This window comes from Leptodactylus fuscus, chromosome 3 (assembly GCF_031893055.1).
Source record: "Leptodactylus fuscus isolate aLepFus1 chromosome 3, aLepFus1.hap2, whole genome shotgun sequence".
NCBI lineage: Eukaryota > Metazoa > Chordata > Amphibia > Anura > Leptodactylidae > Leptodactylus > Leptodactylus fuscus.
The window spans coordinates 152,242,312-152,260,759 of record NC_134267.1 but is presented as its reverse complement, the minus strand read 5'-3'; the positions used below and the strand labels follow the sequence as shown (position 1 = coordinate 152,260,759).

The 18,448-nt window shown below is 42.5% G+C and overlaps 1 protein-coding gene across 2 annotated transcripts in view; it reads right to left on the bottom strand.

Moving 5' to 3' along the window:
* The window catches only part of LOC142197886 (phospholipase A and acyltransferase 1-like), a 188,118-nt gene extending 172,289 nt beyond the window's left edge, over positions 1 to 15,829 (bottom strand). Inside the window, exons 1-4 of one of the 2 annotated variants that reach the window (XM_075268557.1) lie at positions 15,740 to 15,829; positions 10,399 to 10,528; positions 6,257 to 6,504; positions 5,326 to 6,015 (exon numbers count right to left, since the gene is read on the bottom strand). In XM_075268557.1, coding sequence (XP_075124658.1) covers positions 5,938 to 6,015; positions 6,257 to 6,504; positions 10,399 to 10,528 — 456 coding nt within the window. In that variant the 5' untranslated portion in view covers positions 15,740 to 15,829 and the 3' untranslated portion in view covers positions 5,326 to 5,937. Of the gene's footprint in view, positions 1 to 5,325; positions 6,016 to 6,256; positions 6,505 to 10,398; positions 10,529 to 15,739 lie in introns of those variants that run through there. The other variant, XM_075268558.1, reaches the window with a different exon arrangement.
* Positions 15,830 to 18,448: the final 2,619 nt, after the last annotated feature.

Below are 18,448 nucleotides of genomic sequence, written 5' to 3'. Positions count from 1 at the left end.
TGGGGATCAACAAAGAGCTGGCGACCAGAATCAGTCCAACATCAGGCATCACCCTGGCACAACACACCTCCATAGATAAGCGTCACCTATATAATAACAAACACCTCAATAAACATGGCGTCAGCCTTCTAGCGAAGGAATTCAAAGACTTAGTGCTCAACAGAGACCCCAGGCCTAGACACCAAACAAGACAAAGAGTCATGGAAATAATACCCGACAACCACCAATATACAAGACAAAACCCCCCAAAGAGGCCACCTATCAAGAAAAAGCCAACCAGAGCAACCCAGAGCACCGACATAGAGACAATAAAGAGAATAGAGCATGCGGTCACTACAATGGCCACAACAGCAATGCACATAAACCAATACCTGGCCACACTGCTACCAACCAAGAATCCAGCCCGTCCTCTGCAGGACAGCTCATTACAAGGTTTGCACGCCGAAGATGAAATCACTATCAGTAGTTGGAACATACAAGGGCTGAACGCCTCAGCCTTTGGATCTAAACCAAAAGATCCAGACTTCATAGACAGACTAAAAAACATAAACATCCAAATCCTCCTAGAGACATGGACTCGGGCAGAAGACGAGTCCCTAACGCCCATGAGCTACAAGGAATTCTCAGTGCCCGCCCAGAAAAATAAAACCACCAAACATGGCCGCCACTCAGGAGGCATACTAATATGGTACAAGGAGGAGCTCAAAGAACACGTGAAAGCTACCAAACGTGGAACTAATCACATATGGATAAAAATAAGCAGCTCCATCCTCAGCGGCCAGAAGGACATCTATCTCTGTGCAGTATATATGCCCCCACTAGGGTCCCCCTACCACGACCCCGACACTTACGAGGTCCTACAAAGGGAAGCCACCCATTTCCAACCCAAAGGCAGAGTACTAATATGCGGAGACCTGAATGCAAGGACAGGCACAGAGATAGACTACCTGCACCCTGACGACAACCCACATACGCACGGTAGTGAGATCCACCACCCAGAACCCACACAGACAAGAAGAAACAGCCAAGATAGAATTGTCAACAAGAGTGGGAGACAACTGCTGAACATGTGCCGAAGCCTAGGACTGTACATAATAAACGGACGTGTCACAGGCGACTGCAGAGGACGCTTCACACTAAACTCTCAAGTGGGCAACAGTGTGGTGGACTATGCCATTACAGACGCAGACCTGTCAGAAATTGAAGACTTCACAATCGCACCTGACTCCCATCTTTCAGATCACAACCAGATCTGAGAACCATGAGAACCATGAACAAAACACCCACACATGAGCCCCAACAGTCCAGCCTCTACAACCTACCAAGACATTTCAAATGGGCCAACCACCAGGCCATAGAATATACCAACGCAATCAACCGACCCGAAATCAAGACACTGCTCACAAACTTCCATACAAACACCTATCAGCCAGACCAACAGGGAGTCACCAGAGCTGTGAAGGATCTCAAGTACATCCTACAGACCACAGCAGAACTAGCAGGCCTGAAACGAACCAAACCAATAAGACAAACCAACAAACAGTCCCACAAATGATTCGACAGCGACTGCAGAGCACTACGCCATAGCCTATGAACAGCCTCCAACCAAAAACACAGGGACCCCAACAACAAGGAGGTGAGGGAAGCCTACAGCAATCTATGCAAGCAATACAAGGGCACCCTCAGAGAGAAGAAACAGAGGTACCTCTCCCACAAAATAGAGCAACTAGAGGACTCCCTCCAGGACAGCTCATTCTGGGAGACCTGGCACCACATGGGCACAATGCCCAAGAAAAACTCTCTCCACATCCAAAATGGCAATATCTGGCTAAACTACTTCAGAGGTCTCTACAAAAACATCCCAGAAGAAGAACTAACTCCAGAACAGCAACAGATAATCACCAAACTGAGGGACATGGAGAAAGTCATCAAAGACTTCCAGAACCCTCTGGACTCGCCAATCACCATAAAAGATATACAGGAAAGAATTGCCCTGCTGAAAGGCAAAAAGGCCAGTGGCCCTGACGGCATCCTACCAGAGATGATCAAATACAGCCCTCCAGCAATACACGCGGCACTGGCAAAGCTATTCACCCTCGTGCTCAATGCTGGACACTTCCCCGAAGACTGGAACAGAGGGCTCATAACCCCCATCTACAAGAATGGTGACCAATATGACCCCAACAACTACAGAGGGATCTGCGTCAGCAGCACGCTGGGGAAACTGTTCAACAGCATCATCAATATAACAGAATCCTCACCTTCCTCACACAACACGGGGTCCTCAGCAAGAGCCAAGCAGAGTTCATGCCAAACCACCGCACCACAGACCATATCTACACCCTGCACAGCCTCATCAAGACGCACGTCCACAACACCAGAAGAGGCAAGATATTCACCTGCTTCGTGGACTTTAAGAAGGCGTTCGACTCAGTATGGCACCCAGGCCTACTCCTAAAACTCCTAGAGAGTGGAATAGGAGGAAGAACGTACAACGTCATCAAGAGCTCCTACACCAGAAACCAGTGCAGTGTGAAGGTGAATGGGAAAAGGACAGCATACTTCCAACAGGCCCGAGGGGTTAGACAAGGCTGTAGCCTGAGCCCAACGCTCTTCAACATCTATATCAATGAACTGGCTACAGCCCTGGAGGCCTCACCAACCCCAGGCCTTGCCCTGAACGACCGGGAGGTGAAGTTCCTGCTATATGCCGATGACCTCCTACTCCTGGCCCCCACCGAGAAAGACCTCCAAGAAAGCCTGTCAGTGCTGGAAAAATTCAACACCACATGGGCCCTACCCATCAACCAGAAAAAGACCAAAGTCATGGTATTTCAGAAGAAGAGCCACAATAAAGCTTCCACCACCCCACAATTCACACTGAATGGCTCCACACTGGAGAAAACCAACAGCTACACCTACCTGGGGCTGGAGCTCAGCCAATCAGGAAGATTCAAAGCAGCAATAGAAACCCTGAAAGCAAAAGCCTGCAGAACCTTCTACGCCATCAGAAGACAACTGTACCACCTCAAACCACCGGTGAGGGTCTGGCTGAAGATATTTGACGCAGTCATCTCCCCGATCCTTCTCTATGGCAGTGAGGTCTGGGGCCCAGCCACCTACCCATACCAGTCAAAGTGGGATTCCAGACCAACAGAGAACTTCCATCTGGAGTTCTGCAAATACCTGCTCCAGGTCCATCTCAACACCTCCAACATGGCCTGCAGGGCAGAGCTAGGCAGACTCCCCCTATGGCTCACCATACAGAAGAGGGCGCTAGCTTTCCAGGCACACATCCAGGGGAGCAAGCCTGACTCCTACCACCACCAAGCTTGGCTAAGCCACCTGAGCAAACCAGACATTCACCAACCAAACAGACAACCACCAAACCAAAAACACCAACAGATGATAACCAAGGCCGAAATAAAGGCGACCACAGAGGCAAACAGAGAGCGGTACATTGAAGAATGGAGAAATGAAATAAATAACTCCAAGAAACTCACCGTGTACCAATCCCTACAAAGGGACTACACCATGGCCACCTACCTGGAGAGAATACGCCACCCCAAGCACAGACAGACCCTGAGCCGGTACAGACTAGAGATAGAGACGGGGCGATACAGGCAGACGTACAAGCCACGGGAGAACAGACTGTGCCAGCACTGTGACCAGGGGGCCCTAGAAGACGAGACCCACTTCTTGCTACACTGCACCAAATACTCAGCTGTGAGGGCCATCTACTACCAAAGACTCTCTGCCCACATCCCAGATTTCATATCTGCAGACGAGAAGAGGAAACTCTGCATCCTACTGGGAGAAGAAGAGGCCACTGTGGAGATCGCTGCCCAATACGTGTCCAGCTGTCACCAAACAAGAGGAAGATGAGACTCCACGGACTGTTATATTTATCCCAATACACCCGCCCCACCCCATATAGTGGTCACCAACTAAGAGGAAGATGAGACTCCATGGACTGTTATAACCCAAACCACCCCCCCATACCCACCACTCACCCTTTTGTAATTATGTGTGAAAAGGTTAAACTGTGCCAGATTTATCAAAATGTCTGATGCTGGATGATAAATCTGCCGCATTATTAGATTCTCTAGTCTAAATATACATTACTAAAACACTTGATAAATGTGGTGCAAGGCATTTTAGACATGTTTACTACTCAAATTACACAAATTTAGTAGTGGGTATAACCACAGCGGCGGCAGCTGAATGTACTCTGGGAGGCAATAGACTCACTCTCAGTCCCTTTAAGTAATATAACTTAGTAGTAGTAAAATAAACAATGGTTATATAAGGAAATATGAAATAGGAATGCACAAAGTTTCTTCTGATTCCAGTAGTTACAACTGAATGAACCTTTCTCATGTAGAAAAAAAAAATAAAACAATCAACATCTTGTGACTGCATAATACATGTTTTGTGTGCACTTGGAAAGAAAACTTGCATAGAAAGCGAAAAGGGTTTACCGAAGAGCCAGATAGTCAAACAGGGTCAAAAACAGTTTACTACAATTGTCACACTTTACAAAACATTACTTGTGAGCTCTATTACTTACTCTCATTTCCTTTTACTCAACAATGTGAAAGGTGATGATGTACATTTTTCCATTGCGAAATTTCACATCTTGTGTAATATTAAGAGGGATTGATCAGATGTGTCTAAAAATGACTTGACTTACTATTTCACCTAATATTAAAGAGGCTCACAAATTCCAACAAATTCCATTTGTGAATTTTCCTCATGAATTTTATTCATATTTGGCATTCCAGCAACATACAATGTCCACAATGCTAAAGATTTTCTGTCATGAATACACTGCAGAGTACCTGCCTAATTTTAATGTGGCAAAATGCACCAAATTAAAGACATCCTTTTATGTCCACAGGCATATGCGGTTTTACATACCGCTAGAAAGCCACACTGTGGTGAAATCCACAGTAAAAATTAATGGCGTAAAATGAATATGCTGTTTATTTATAATCTGCAGCCAAGATCATTTTACACTTCTGAAATTCTTTTTGCAGAGTGTGAACAAAATACTGAATGCATAAATCTCAACCACTTTACTGTACTCTACTATAAACACTGCTGATTTTCCACCTGCAGTGACAGTGGAAAATACTTAGCTAGCCCATTTGTATATACCCAACACCACTTTCAAATGTTCAGTATTTGGTCAGTATTTTGCATCAGTATTTGTATGGGTATGTTCACACATCAGTCTGCCATCAGTCCGTTTGAAATCAGTTTGAGACTTTAAAACGGACTGATGCACATTCTGATTGTATACTGACACCTTTTTATGCTAATAGCAAAGACTGTCCATCCCTTAGAGGACAGATAAGGGGATTAAAAGTAGCAATTGTAAACAGTAGAGATAAGGAGGACATAAGGACATTTATTATATCTCCTTATCTCTACTTTGTTTACAATTTTCTACTTTTAATCCCCTTATCTGTCCTCTAGGGGACAGACAGCGTTTGCTTTCAGCATAAAAAGGTGTCAGTATACAATCAGTATGTGCATCAGTCCGTTTGTTTTAAAGTCTCAAAATGAATTCAAATGGACTGATGGCATACTGATGTGTGAACATACCCTAAGCCAAAACCAGGAGATCTAAAATAAAGAGGTACACATCCTTCAATAATGTTTCCACTTGGAGCTTTGGCTCAGAAACAGTAGTATAAATACTGACAAAATACTTATATTGTTAACGTGGTCTAATGCAGAATTGTGAAAACTGTGAAATTGCACAATTAGGCCTCATTGCTGCCTACAAAAAAGGGGGAAATATAAGATGAGATCAGATCTGCAATGTGGGCATGGTTTATTGATAAAGTATATTAAATCGCTGTAAAAATCCTCCATGGTCTCTTTCCTCTACAATCCACTCCTCCTGGAGGGGCTGGGGCCTCGCTTAGTTCACTTTTGGGGTGGATTGGGCTTGTTCCATGTAGTTGACCTTGTTGACTCTTTCTCCTTGGTGCTCAGGCCCTTCGACTATTTTACGTGGTGTATATGTAAACCAAAAAAAAAGGATGAACTAGGTCAGACATATGGAATAGCTACAAATCTTTCCATTATAACTTACATCTATGTGATGTCCATTCCTGGATATAATGGACTGTGAAAAAATGACCTCTCAGTCATGTGAATATAGTCTTAGATATTTCTACTTTTGATTGTCTGTGTTAATTACAATTATTATTATCGTCATCATCATTACTATAATAAAACATACCTGGATAGAAATATTGTCTCCATAACGCAGCAAAATGACAAATTGCTCACCGTCTGTTCCCAGAAGATCTGTGCTCACTTCTGTATCTATTAGAATTTGTGCCTTATGAATGATTTTCTCATAGTGAAGGGCTGGAAATTCACTGTCATATTTGTTATTTACTTCAAAAGTCCCACTGCCAACAGCTTCCTGCAATAGTTGCATTTTAATAAAGGATTTTTTGCAAGGAGTAGCTTGTGACATCTTGTCTGTAAATAGAAGTGAGAATAATAAGAAAAAATAGGGAGAATTTATTAAGATCCAGTGTATTGTGTGCTGGTCTTAAAAAGTTGTTTGAACCCATATAGATGTTTTATACTGATGACCTATCCACTGGATAGATTGCCTGCATCTGATCTGTAGGGGTCTGGATGGGAACCATCGCTATAGGGTGAACAGGGCTGCAACTCTTAATACTTGAATAGGAGCAGATTGCAAATGCTACGCTCTTTCATTGCAGCAGCATTTGATGCCTGAAGGCTTCTGGGACAGCCAATATGTGCAGGGGCTGGGTGTTAGTCTACTGAGGATAGATCATCACCAGTATAAAAAAATCCATTTGAGACCAGAAAACCCCTTTAATAGATTTGTACACTGGTGACAGAGGTACCAGAATTATTAAGAGACTTCAGTTTCCTGTTTGTCAGAATTGAAACCCACACCAGTTAGCGACTGGCGCATATTTTAGGTAAAACTCATGCTAGTTGTCTGGAATTAGTAATAGCAATTCTATCAGCCAAGGCATCCCTTGTGCCTGCTTACAAACACCATTGTGTGAATAAGGCCTTAAAGGAGAGCAGGTCACCATCATAGCAATGGTTTGGGATATTCAAGTGTATGTCTAGTTGCCCTATGGCTTCAAAATCATTCTACAAACTCCTGTATGTTTTACCATATGCTTTCAGGAAGAGAAAGAGAATTATGTTAAACCCACGGTTTCTGTTTCTCATAGTCTATGTTGTTTGCTAGATCAGATTTTATGTCAAATGTTATGTACTTACAAAAATATAATAACAATTATTAATAATAATAATAATAATAATAATAATAATAATAAAAATATTATTATTGTCATTACATAGTTTTCCATAAGTAAAGCTCCTGCAAGTGGAAAGTATGTACTTATATGCATAAATGTTTGGCAATTATTTGTTTGTGATATGGCAAAATTCCCCATGTATACTGATTTGTAGTAATTTCGATATTATAATCTATTTCTCTTCTGTAGTTTCTAAGTACAGCCACATCATTTTAGAGGCATTTTCAGCAACATTTATAGCTTAGATGAACTGGCTTAACAATTTTTCTTTATCTATCACAGTGGCTAAGGTATATAGTAGAGAAGATGGTATAGGGCTTGTAGTATTGTATGCTAGTGCATTCCTAACAGGGGCGGATCCAGGGCCGGGCGAGGCGGCAAGGCGCGGCCCGGACTTAACACAAAGGTCCCGATCAGCGGGAGGTATGTCCCGATTACAGCTCATCGGCATCCTACGGACGCCGATGAGCTGAATACATTTGCATTTAAAGCAGGAGCTGTCACAGCTCAGCTCCTGCTTTAACGCTATGCTCCAGCATTTGTAGGCGCGATGTGATGACGTCACATCACGCCTACAATATGTGTCTGAGTGAGAGAATGGAGAGAGCGGCGGGGGAGCGAGGGAAGGTGAGTGTGTTTTTTTGTCTTAAACGTTAAGGTGGAACATAATGTAGGGGGCCCATGAAACTGGGGGCAGATGGGGGGAAGAATGGCATGACACTGGGGAAGATGAAGGGGGGGGGGGGAGAACGGCATGATAGTGGAGCAGAGATGGGGGGCCATGAAACTGTGGGCAGAAGAAGGTGGGGGGGAGAACAGCATGACACTGGGGCAGATGAAGGGGAGAACGGCATGATACTGGGGCAGATGAAGGGGGGGAGAACAGAATGACACTGGGGCAGATGAAGGGGGGAGAACGGCATGACACTGGGGCAGATACGGGGGGGCATGAAACTGTGGGCAGATGAAGGGGGGGAGAACAGCATGACACTGGGGCAGATGAAGGGGGGGAGAACAGCATGACACTGGGGCAGATGAAGGGGGGGAGAACAGCATGACACTGGGGCAGATGAAAGGGGGGAGAACAGCATGACACTGGGGCAGATGAAGGGGGGAGAACGGTATGATACTGGGGAAGATGAAGGGGGGAGGGAGAATGGCATGACACTGGGGCAGAGATGGGGGGGCCATGAAACTGTGGGCAGATGAAGGGGGGGAGAACAGCATGACACTGGGGCAGATGAAGGGGGGAGGGAGAACGGCATGACACTGGGGCAGAGACGGGGGGCATGAAACTGTGGGCAGATGAAGGGGGGAGAACAGCATGACACTGGGGCAGATGAAGGGGGGAACGGCATGACACTGGGGCAGATGAAGGGGGAGGGAGAACGGCATGACACTGGGGCAGAGACGGGGGCCATGAAACTGTGAGCAGATGAAGGTGGGGGGGAGAACAGCATGACACTGGGGCAGATGAAGGGGGGGATGGCATGAAACTGGGCAGAAACAGGGGGACATGAATCTGGGGACAGAGATGGAGGGGGGGACATGAAACTAGGGGCAGATGAAGGGTGTATATGAAACTGGGGGAGAGATGGAGGGGGGACATATAATTTACGGGTGACTGTAGAAGGATTATACTGTGTGGGAGCGCATGAAAAAATGAATGAGAATGGGTTAACATAAAAGTGGGCAGAGCCAAGTTTGTCACGGCGTGCTACGCGCTCCACACATTTTGTCCCTCTTTCTAATCTTCAAAAGTTGGGAGGTATGGGTTAGAAAGGTGTCCGGCTGTGAGCGCCGGTGAGCATTTTATGCTCTCTGCCGCAAACCCTTTTTTTTTTAAACCGGACACAGAGTCAGACATGCAGTACTCTGTGTCCGGTTTAAAAAAAACGGTTTTGCGGCGGAGAGCATAAAACGCTCACCGGCGCTCACAGCTGGACCCGATCTGACAGCTTTCCGTCTTCTGCATGCAGAAGACGGAAACTCAGAACGGACTCCAGGCACTAGTTAAAAAAGCGTCACTAGCGTCACTAGTTAAAAAAATGCCTCAAAAAATGCATTTTTAGGGCTAATTTTTTTAAAAAAATCCTGGGGGGAGGAGCCCCAGACCCACCGTTCCCCTGGGGGGTATTCAATACCTCCCAGACCCCCCGGTAAGTATGGCCCCGCCAAAGTCAATTGCCCAGGGCCCCGCAAAGTCTGGATCAGTCACTGATTACTAATCAGTATGGTGGTGGTCAAGTTCATTTAGGGCTCGTTCACACGTGAACAAAGGGGCGGATTTCGACAGCGGATTTCGCTTCAAAATCCGCCCCTTTACAATGGTGGTCTATGCAAACCGCCGTGCTTCTTTTTTCCGCTAGCGGTGGGCTGCTGCTAATGGAGAAAAGAAGCGACATGTCCTTTCTTCAGGCGGAAGCCGCGGCGCCGGCTACGGAGGGGAAAGCTGCGACCGCGATGGTCGTGGCAGGCGGGTTTTGACCAGAGAGAGACGCAGCGAGCCACGTCTCATTCTGTGTCAAACCTGCGTGGCCCCCAACGTGTGAACTAACCCTTAAAGTGTGAAATGACTTGCAAGCAAGTTGCAAGCAAGCAAGTTATTGTGGACTTATCTTAACTAATAGAGGAGGTTAAACCTCATGGTGGTGAACAGGCTGAGCTTTGGAAATGGCCAGCCTGAAGGATGTGGTAATAGTAACGTCATCCAGGGGCGGGCACAGCATTAAGCACAGGGTCGTTGGTGCCCTTAAAGTGTACTGGCTCTGCTAGAATTGCAAGCCGGAGCGTGCCGCCCCCTTTATTTATTTATTGCTGTCTGGCCGGGTGCTGTATGTCAGACAGCTGGGGATCTCACAGTATTTGTGAATCCCAGTGGTCTAGCACTTCACTTGACTCCTTCTGTCATGATTTTACTTCTGTGAGTTTAATAAAGTTGTGGCCATTTTGACACCCAAAATAAAGTGTTTGTGCATTTATTCCAAAGTCAATGTTTACTGTAGTTTGGGTGGTTTTAGGAAGGAGTGAGGGTCCATTCCATATTCTAAAGTCAAGAACTTACCCAGTGGAACAGCAATGAGGACATAACCATCACAAAGATACAGAGCCCATTGCTTACTAAAGTTATTGGTAATCTCCAGCAGATCTCCAGGCTGAGGTTGTGCTGTTGTTCCAGAGCAGTAAGATGCCATCTAAATCCAAAATACACATGCTCATGAATGTGCTCATTTACTACAGCCATACATCACTTATATTATCAGTACAGTGCAAGAACAATTTGAATAACATTATTCACTCATGGAAATAGTGATATTCACACTATGCAGCCTTAAGCCCCACATTGCATTTTCAAAACTATTGACAGCTAACCTGCCGTGAAATACAGTCTCAGTGTAGTGGATGGAATCAAAAGATATCCCACACAGCAGAAATTAACCCAAAGCCTAAAGTGTCTTGTGCTGAGGTTTTCAAATATTCAAGCATTGTTAATTATTGCTATGTGTTTTTCACATATTGCAATGCAAATGTGGAAAGTGGGAGCCATCTGCCCTGCAATCATGGATGAAAGCTGTGGCAAAAGCCAGAGGTTTTCTACTGGATTTTGTAGCAGGTGGGTTCAACGTGTGGGACCTTGGCAAACTTGTAAATGGCCAAATGCTGGATTAGTAAAGGTTTCCTGATTATTTTACTTTCAGCAATATCCACAATTTCCCATTCAGTAGAGGCAATATATGTTGTTGTTTGAGTTACGCATAGATAAGAGATGACAACATATCATTTTGTGAATATCTTAGATCACTAACAATATCATAGTTTTAGCATCAGCTGCTGAAAGGCTAAATGATAAAGAATCAATGTATACAGTTAACTTATTTGTAATTTTTCTGATTTATCAATATGTAAGCAGATAAAATATATTTGTCTTCTGCAGACCTTGTTGTAGAGCTAAAATGTACCAGTACATGCAAGTTTCAGACTTCAAAACGAAAAGCCACTGCAAAAAGTCTCTTGCTTCGGATGACAATACATTACACAGACGTTCTATTGAATTTAGTTGGAGAACTATGTAATGTTTTATATGAGATACTGCACACAAAATACTTCTTTTCTATGGAATATGGTTCAAGGTAAAGAGAAAATATTTCTACACAAAATTTTGATTATGTTTACTCCCTTCCCTGAGCCTCTCTCTACCCTAAAAAGATCATATGGGACAGCAGAGCTACCCTGTATGATGAAACTGGTAGAATAATACAATATTGCAACAGTGAAACAAAAAACCCTGACAGGCTGCAATTTACTATACATTAAAGAGGATCTTTCATGAATTGGGGCACATGCAGTTTTATATACAGCTGGAAAGCTGACAGTGCGCTGAATTCTATGGACGAGTACTATCGGGGGGGGGGGGTTACAGCGCTATGGGCGCTTCTGTGAAGAAGGATGTTCCTGACATACTAGCAATCATAGTTTTACCATCAGCTTCTGAAAAGCTAAATGATAAAGATTCAATGTATTTAGTTAATCTTTTATTTGTAATTTTTGTGATTTATAAATATTTGGGCATTTTTACAAGGTAGAAAGGTTCTTTATGTAAGCAGATAAAATATATTTGTCTTTTGCAGACCTTGTTGGAGAGATAAAATGTACATAGTACATGCAAGTTTCAGATGTCAAAACTAAAAGGTTAGTTTGGTACAGAAAATCCATTGTCAAATATTACAAAGTCAGTTAATTCTAAATCATTTAGGCAAATAGCTAAAGACACTGCAAAAAGTCTTTTACCCTCTGGATGACATTGTATTGAATTTAAATGGGAACCATGTAATGTTTTACATGAGATATTGCACACAAGATACATTTGCCTTTACTTTATATCTTTTTTAGAGCAAAACAAGAATAGAACATGGCTCAAGGAACAGAGGAAACATTTCTAAAGACTAGAGATGAGCGAGTAGTACTCGATCGAGTAGGTATTTGATCGAATACTACGGTATTCGAAATACTTGTACTCGATCGAGTACCACTCGCTGTTTGAATGGAAAAGTTTGATGCATAACCAGCATTGATTGGCCGAATGCTATACAGTCAGCCAATCAATGCTGGTTCTTCTCCTACCTTTAGTTTTCTCCGTGCAGCTTCCCCACGGCGTCTTCCGGCTCTTCCGGCTCTTCATTCACTCTGCCAGGCATCGGGCCTGGGCAGAGCCGACTGCGCATGTCCGCTTGTAGTTCGGGCATGCGCAGTCGGCTCTGCCCAGGCTCGATGCCTGGCAGAGTGAATGAAGAGCCGGAAGAGCCAGAAGACACAGCGGGACGCTGCACAGAGAAGACTGCACGTAGGATCCAGCCCGACCCTCACTTGTGGACTTGGTAAGTATAATTTGATCGAACGTTGCCCAACCCCTGAAAGGAGCATTTTCCCCCCATAGACTATAATAGGGTTCGATATTCAATTTGAGTAGTCGAATATTGAGGGGCTACTCGAATCGAATATCGAACCTCGGACATTTTACTGTTCGCTCATCTCTACTAAAGACATTTTTGATTTTGTTCACCTCCTCCTCTAAACCTCTCTCCAAACTACCTTTAGATCTAAAAAGATTCTACGAGACAGCAGAGCTACCCTTTTTGATAAAACAGGTAGCACAATACAATATTGCCACATTATAACAAAACTCCTAACAGGCTGCAATTTACAGAACAATGAATAGGTGGTCAAACATAGAAACATATAGGGTATCACTTTGTAATACAAAATCATGAAACAGCCTTGTCTCCAGAAGTTTTATATATATATATATATATATATATATAATATATATATATATATATATATATAGACATGTCCAGCAAAGATGACAGGTAGGGAAGAACATATCTGCACTGTATCATTTCTGCAGGAGTTCCCAGGACTAGCACTTTCAGTTGATAAGCGGGGGACAAAAAAGGGACTGTTCAAAGTGGCCAAAAACAGACACAGCAGAGAAGGCAGAAAAGAGATCCAAATTTCTTATTGTTATCCTTTTTATTATAATATAAATGATGTTACTATTCTAGTTGAAGTGTAAATTCTATTATTATTATTATTATTATTATTATTATTATGATAGTATTACTATAAAGGGGTCTAAATACATCAAAGTAGAATATTGTATACATGCAATTTTTTTGGTTCTGATTTTGTATAGATTTCCTAGCAAGCAGATATAAAAAAAAACTGAATATTTCTTAACTACCAATTTACTAGCAAACAAACACTACCAATTTACCCTCAGAAATGACTTGTTCTGAAAACAAATATACACTGAAACTAAAAGAAAAACTGCCTTTGTTTTCTACATCTTTGTCAAGCTCCCCTATTACATATTAACATTACTTTGTTAGAAATATGTCTTCTTAATCATTTTTAGTTCTAAATATTTTGGTGTTTGCAGCAGTCATTTCAGTTTGATATATCTAATAACTGATGCACACAGTAATATTTCAGGATTGAAATGAGGTTTATTGTACTAACAGAAAATGTGCAATATGCATTAAACCAAAATTTGACCGGTGCAAAAGTATGGGCACCTCAACAGAAAAGCGACATTAATATTTAGTAGATCCTGCTTTTGCAAAGATAACAGCCTCTAGTCGCTTCCTGTAGCTTTTAATCAGTTCCTGGATCCTGGATGAAGGTATTTTGGACCATTCCTCTTTACAAAACAATTCAAGTTCAGTTAAGTTTGATGGTCACCGAGCATGGACAACCTGCTCTCAAATGATCTGAAAACAAAGATTGTTCAACATAGTTGTTCAGGGTAAGGATACAAAAAGTTGTCTCAGAGATTTAACCTGTCAGTTTCCACTGTGAGGAACATAGTAAGGAAATGGAAGACCACAGGGACAGTTCTTGTTAAGCCCAGAAGTGGCAGGCCAAGAAAAATATCAGAAATGCAGAGAAGAAGAATGGTGAGAACAGTCAAGGACAATCCACAGACCACCTCCAAAGAGCTGCAGCATCATCTTGCTGCAGATGGTGTCACTGTGCATCGGCCAACAATACAGCGCACTTTGCACAAGGAGAAGCTGTATGGGAGAGTGATGAGAAAGAAGCCGTTTCTGCAAGCACGCCACAAACAGAGTCGCCTCAGGTATGCAAAAGCACATTTGGACAAGCCAGCTTCATTTTGGAAGAAGGTCCTGTGGACTGATGAAACAAAGATTGAGTTGTTTGGTCATACAAAAAGGCGTTATGCATGGTGTCCAAAAAAACAGCATTCCAAGAAAAACACTTGCTACCCACTGTAAAATTTGGTGGAGGTTCCATCATGCTTTGGGGCTGTGTGGCCAATGCCGGCACCGGGAATCTTGTTAAAGTTGAGGGTCGCATGGATTCCACTCAGTATCAGCAGATTCTTGAGAATAATGTTCAAGAATCAGTGACGAAGTTGAAGCTACGCTGGGGATGGATATTTCAGCAATACAATGTCCAAACACTGCTCCAAATCGACTCAGGCATTCATGCAGAGGAACAAGTACAATGTTCTGGAATGGCCATCCCAGTCCCCAGACCTGAATATCATTGAAACATCTGTGGGATGATTGGAAACGGGCTGTCCATGCTCGGCGACCATCTAACTTAACTGAACTTGAATTGTTTTGTAAAGAGGAATGGTCCAAAATACCTTCATCCAGGATCCAGAAACTGATTAGAAGCTAGAGGAAGCGACTAGAGGCTGTTATCTCTGCAAAAGCAGGATCTACTAAATATTAATGTCATTTTTCTGTTGAGGTGCCCATACTTTTGCACCAGTCAAATTTTGGTTTAATGCATATTGCACATTTTCTGTTAATACAATAAACCTCATTTCAATCCAGAAATATTACAGTGTCCATCAGTTATTAGATATATCAAACTGAAATGGCTGTTACAAACACCAAAATGTTTAGAACTAAAAATGATTAAGATTAATAGGGGTGCCCAAACTTTTTCATAGGACTGTATATATTCTAAATTAGTTCTCATTTCAGGAACAGAAAATAACTCAAACACAAACAAGTACAGTGGCAATAAAGGAACACAAACATACAGCGTCAGCAGATAAAACTAGAAGTTTCGATTATTTGGTGGTAAGAACAATATCTATTTTTTCAGTTTGAAATTACTAATAAAAACCAGAAACAACAAAACTGATGTAAATGGAAAGTCAATACAGAAATTGATATGTATGGAAATGGTGATATGATCAGTCTGTGATACAACTGTTAGCTGTATATTTGCATTCTAGAAAATGAACTTATAAATCTTTAAAACTGTCAGTAATGTTCTCCATTAACATTACAGTTTTTGCACACCCAGAATAGCACAGTTAGAATATACATTCAAAAACACAATATAATACAGCAAATTATACCCACCTTGAAATATAAGTACCCAGGGAAGGGATGAGCACTACACTGTGGCCTGTATTAGAATTCTTCAATCTCTATAAAGTGGCGAAGTCTACTCTAGCTATACACTTCTTATGAGTAAACACTTGCTGTTCTATTTATATTAGACATCAGATCTAAGTACAGTGCAATCTCACTATATGCCTAAAATAAATATGTTTGGCTTATTTCCAAGCTCTTAAATCTATTTATATAGGCTAAAAGGAACACCAGACACAATAATGCAACACAGCTTGCCGGTAACCAGCCATGCAGAAGAGTGCATTGTTACATAGCAATAGCTGTATGTACCAGAACCCGGCTGGATGGAGAATATTAAAGGCTGCATGGGGCTAGGGTTTCAGCTATGTATGGCTACAGCTATGTTAGGGAAACCCTAACCATACTATTTATTAATGGACCACATGTATTGTTATGTAGTAGTATTGAAGTTATACAGTCCTATGAAAAAGTTTGGGCACCCCTATTAATCTTAATCATTTTTAGTTCTAAATATTTTGGTGTTTGCAGCAGCCATTTCAGTTTTATATATCTAATAACTGATGGACACAGTAATATTTCAGGATTGAAATGAGGTTTATTGTACTAACAGAAAATGTGCAATATGCATTAAACCAAAATTTGACCAGTGCAAAAGTATGGGCACCTCAACAGAAAAGTGACATTAATATTTAGTAGATCCTCCTTTTGCAAAGATAACAGCCTCTAGTCGCTTCCTGTAGCTATTAATCAGTTCCTGGATCCTGGATGAAGGGATTTTGGACCATTCCTCTTTACAAAACAATTCAAGTTCAGTTAAGTTTGATGGTCGCCGAGCATGGACAGCCCGCTTCCAATCATCCCACAGATGTTCAATGATATTCAGGTCTGGGGACTGGGATGGCCATTCCAGAACATTGTAATTGTTCCTCTGCATGAATGCCTGAGGATTTGGAGCGGTGTTTTGGATCATTGTCTTGCTGAAATATCTATCCCCGGCGTAACTTCAACTTCGTCACTGATTCTTGAACATTATTCTCAAGAATCTGCTGATACTGAGTGGAATCCATGCGACCCTCAACTTTAACAAGATTCCCGGTGCCGGCATTGGCCACACAGCCCCAAAGCATGATGGAACTTCCACCAAATTTTACAGTGGGTAGCAAGTGTTTTTCTTGGAATGCTGGTTTTTTTTGGACGCCATGCATAACGCCTTTTTGTATGACCAAACAACTCAGTCTTTGTTTCAACAGTCCACAGGCTTGTCCAAATGTGCTTTTACATACCTAAGGGGGCACTGTTTGTGGCGTGCTTGCAGAAACAGCTTCTTTCTCATCACTCTCCCATACAGCTTCTCCTTCTGCAAACTGTGCTGTATTGTTGACCGATGCACAGTGACACCATCTGCAGCAAGATGATGCTGCAGCTCTTTGGAGGTGGTCTGTGGATTGTCCTTGACTGTTCTCACCATTCTTCTTCTCTGCCTTTCTGATATTTTTCTTGGCCTGCCACTTCTGGGCTTAACAAGAACTGTCCCTGTGGTCTTCCATTTCCTTACTATGTTCCTCACAGTTGAAACTGACAGGTTAAATCTCTGAGACAACTTTTTGTATTCTGCCCATGAACAACTATGTTGAACAATCTTTGTTTTCAGATCATTTGAGAGCGGGCTTTCCATGCTTGGCGACCATCAAACTTAACTGAACTTGAATTGTTTTGTAAAGAGGAATGGTCCAAAATACCTTCATCCAGGATCCAGGAACTGATTAAAAGCTACAGGAAGCGACTAGAGGCTGTTATCTCTGCAAAAGGAGGATCTACTAAATATTAATGTCACTTTTCTGTTGAGGTGCCCATACTTTTGCACCGGTCAAATTTTGGTTTAATGCATATTGCACATTTTCTGTTAGTACAATAAACCTCATTTCAATCCTGAAATATTACTGTGTCCATCAGTTATTAGATATATCGAACTGAAATGGCTGCTGCAAACACCAAAATATTTAGAACTAAAAATGATTAAAATTAATAGGGGTGCCCAAACTTTTTCATAGGACTGTAAATCGAGTTAAAAGTCGATGAAAAAAAACTACTCACTGCAGTCTGTTGTTCAAAGACATAACATCATTTTGCTTCATACCAAATATATTACCACTTGAAGGAGCCAATGTATACTGTTGACATACCTGCTACTGGGGCTTCCCAAGCCAGAAAGCTTATCGGGATCTGTGAAGTTTGGAGGGCAGTGACGTAACAATCGTGGTGGCAAGGGCCCCAGACCACTAAAGCCTAGTTCTCCGACCGCTATACATATTGTAAATTAAAAGGGGTCCTGGAATGTCGCTGAGCGTCTTTTCAATAGATATTAGCCCAGGGAAGATGAATTAAAATAATAAATAGTTATACTCACCTATTCTGGGCTCAGCACCCTCTACAGCGCTCTTCCATCCCATGATTGAGGCCTTTGATTAGGCCCCAGCAGTCACATGGGGCGCAGCAGTGTAATGATGTCAGCGCACCTCCACGAGACCACTGAGGACCAATCACAGACCTCAGCAGGGACACCTGAAGTTGGACAAAGATTCTAAAGACACCCAGAGCGAGAATTAGTGTTTGTTATTTTTATTCACCTTCTCTGAGCCTCCAATTATTATACTCTGAGCATATAATACTGGACTCCAGCTGTCCTTCTAGAAG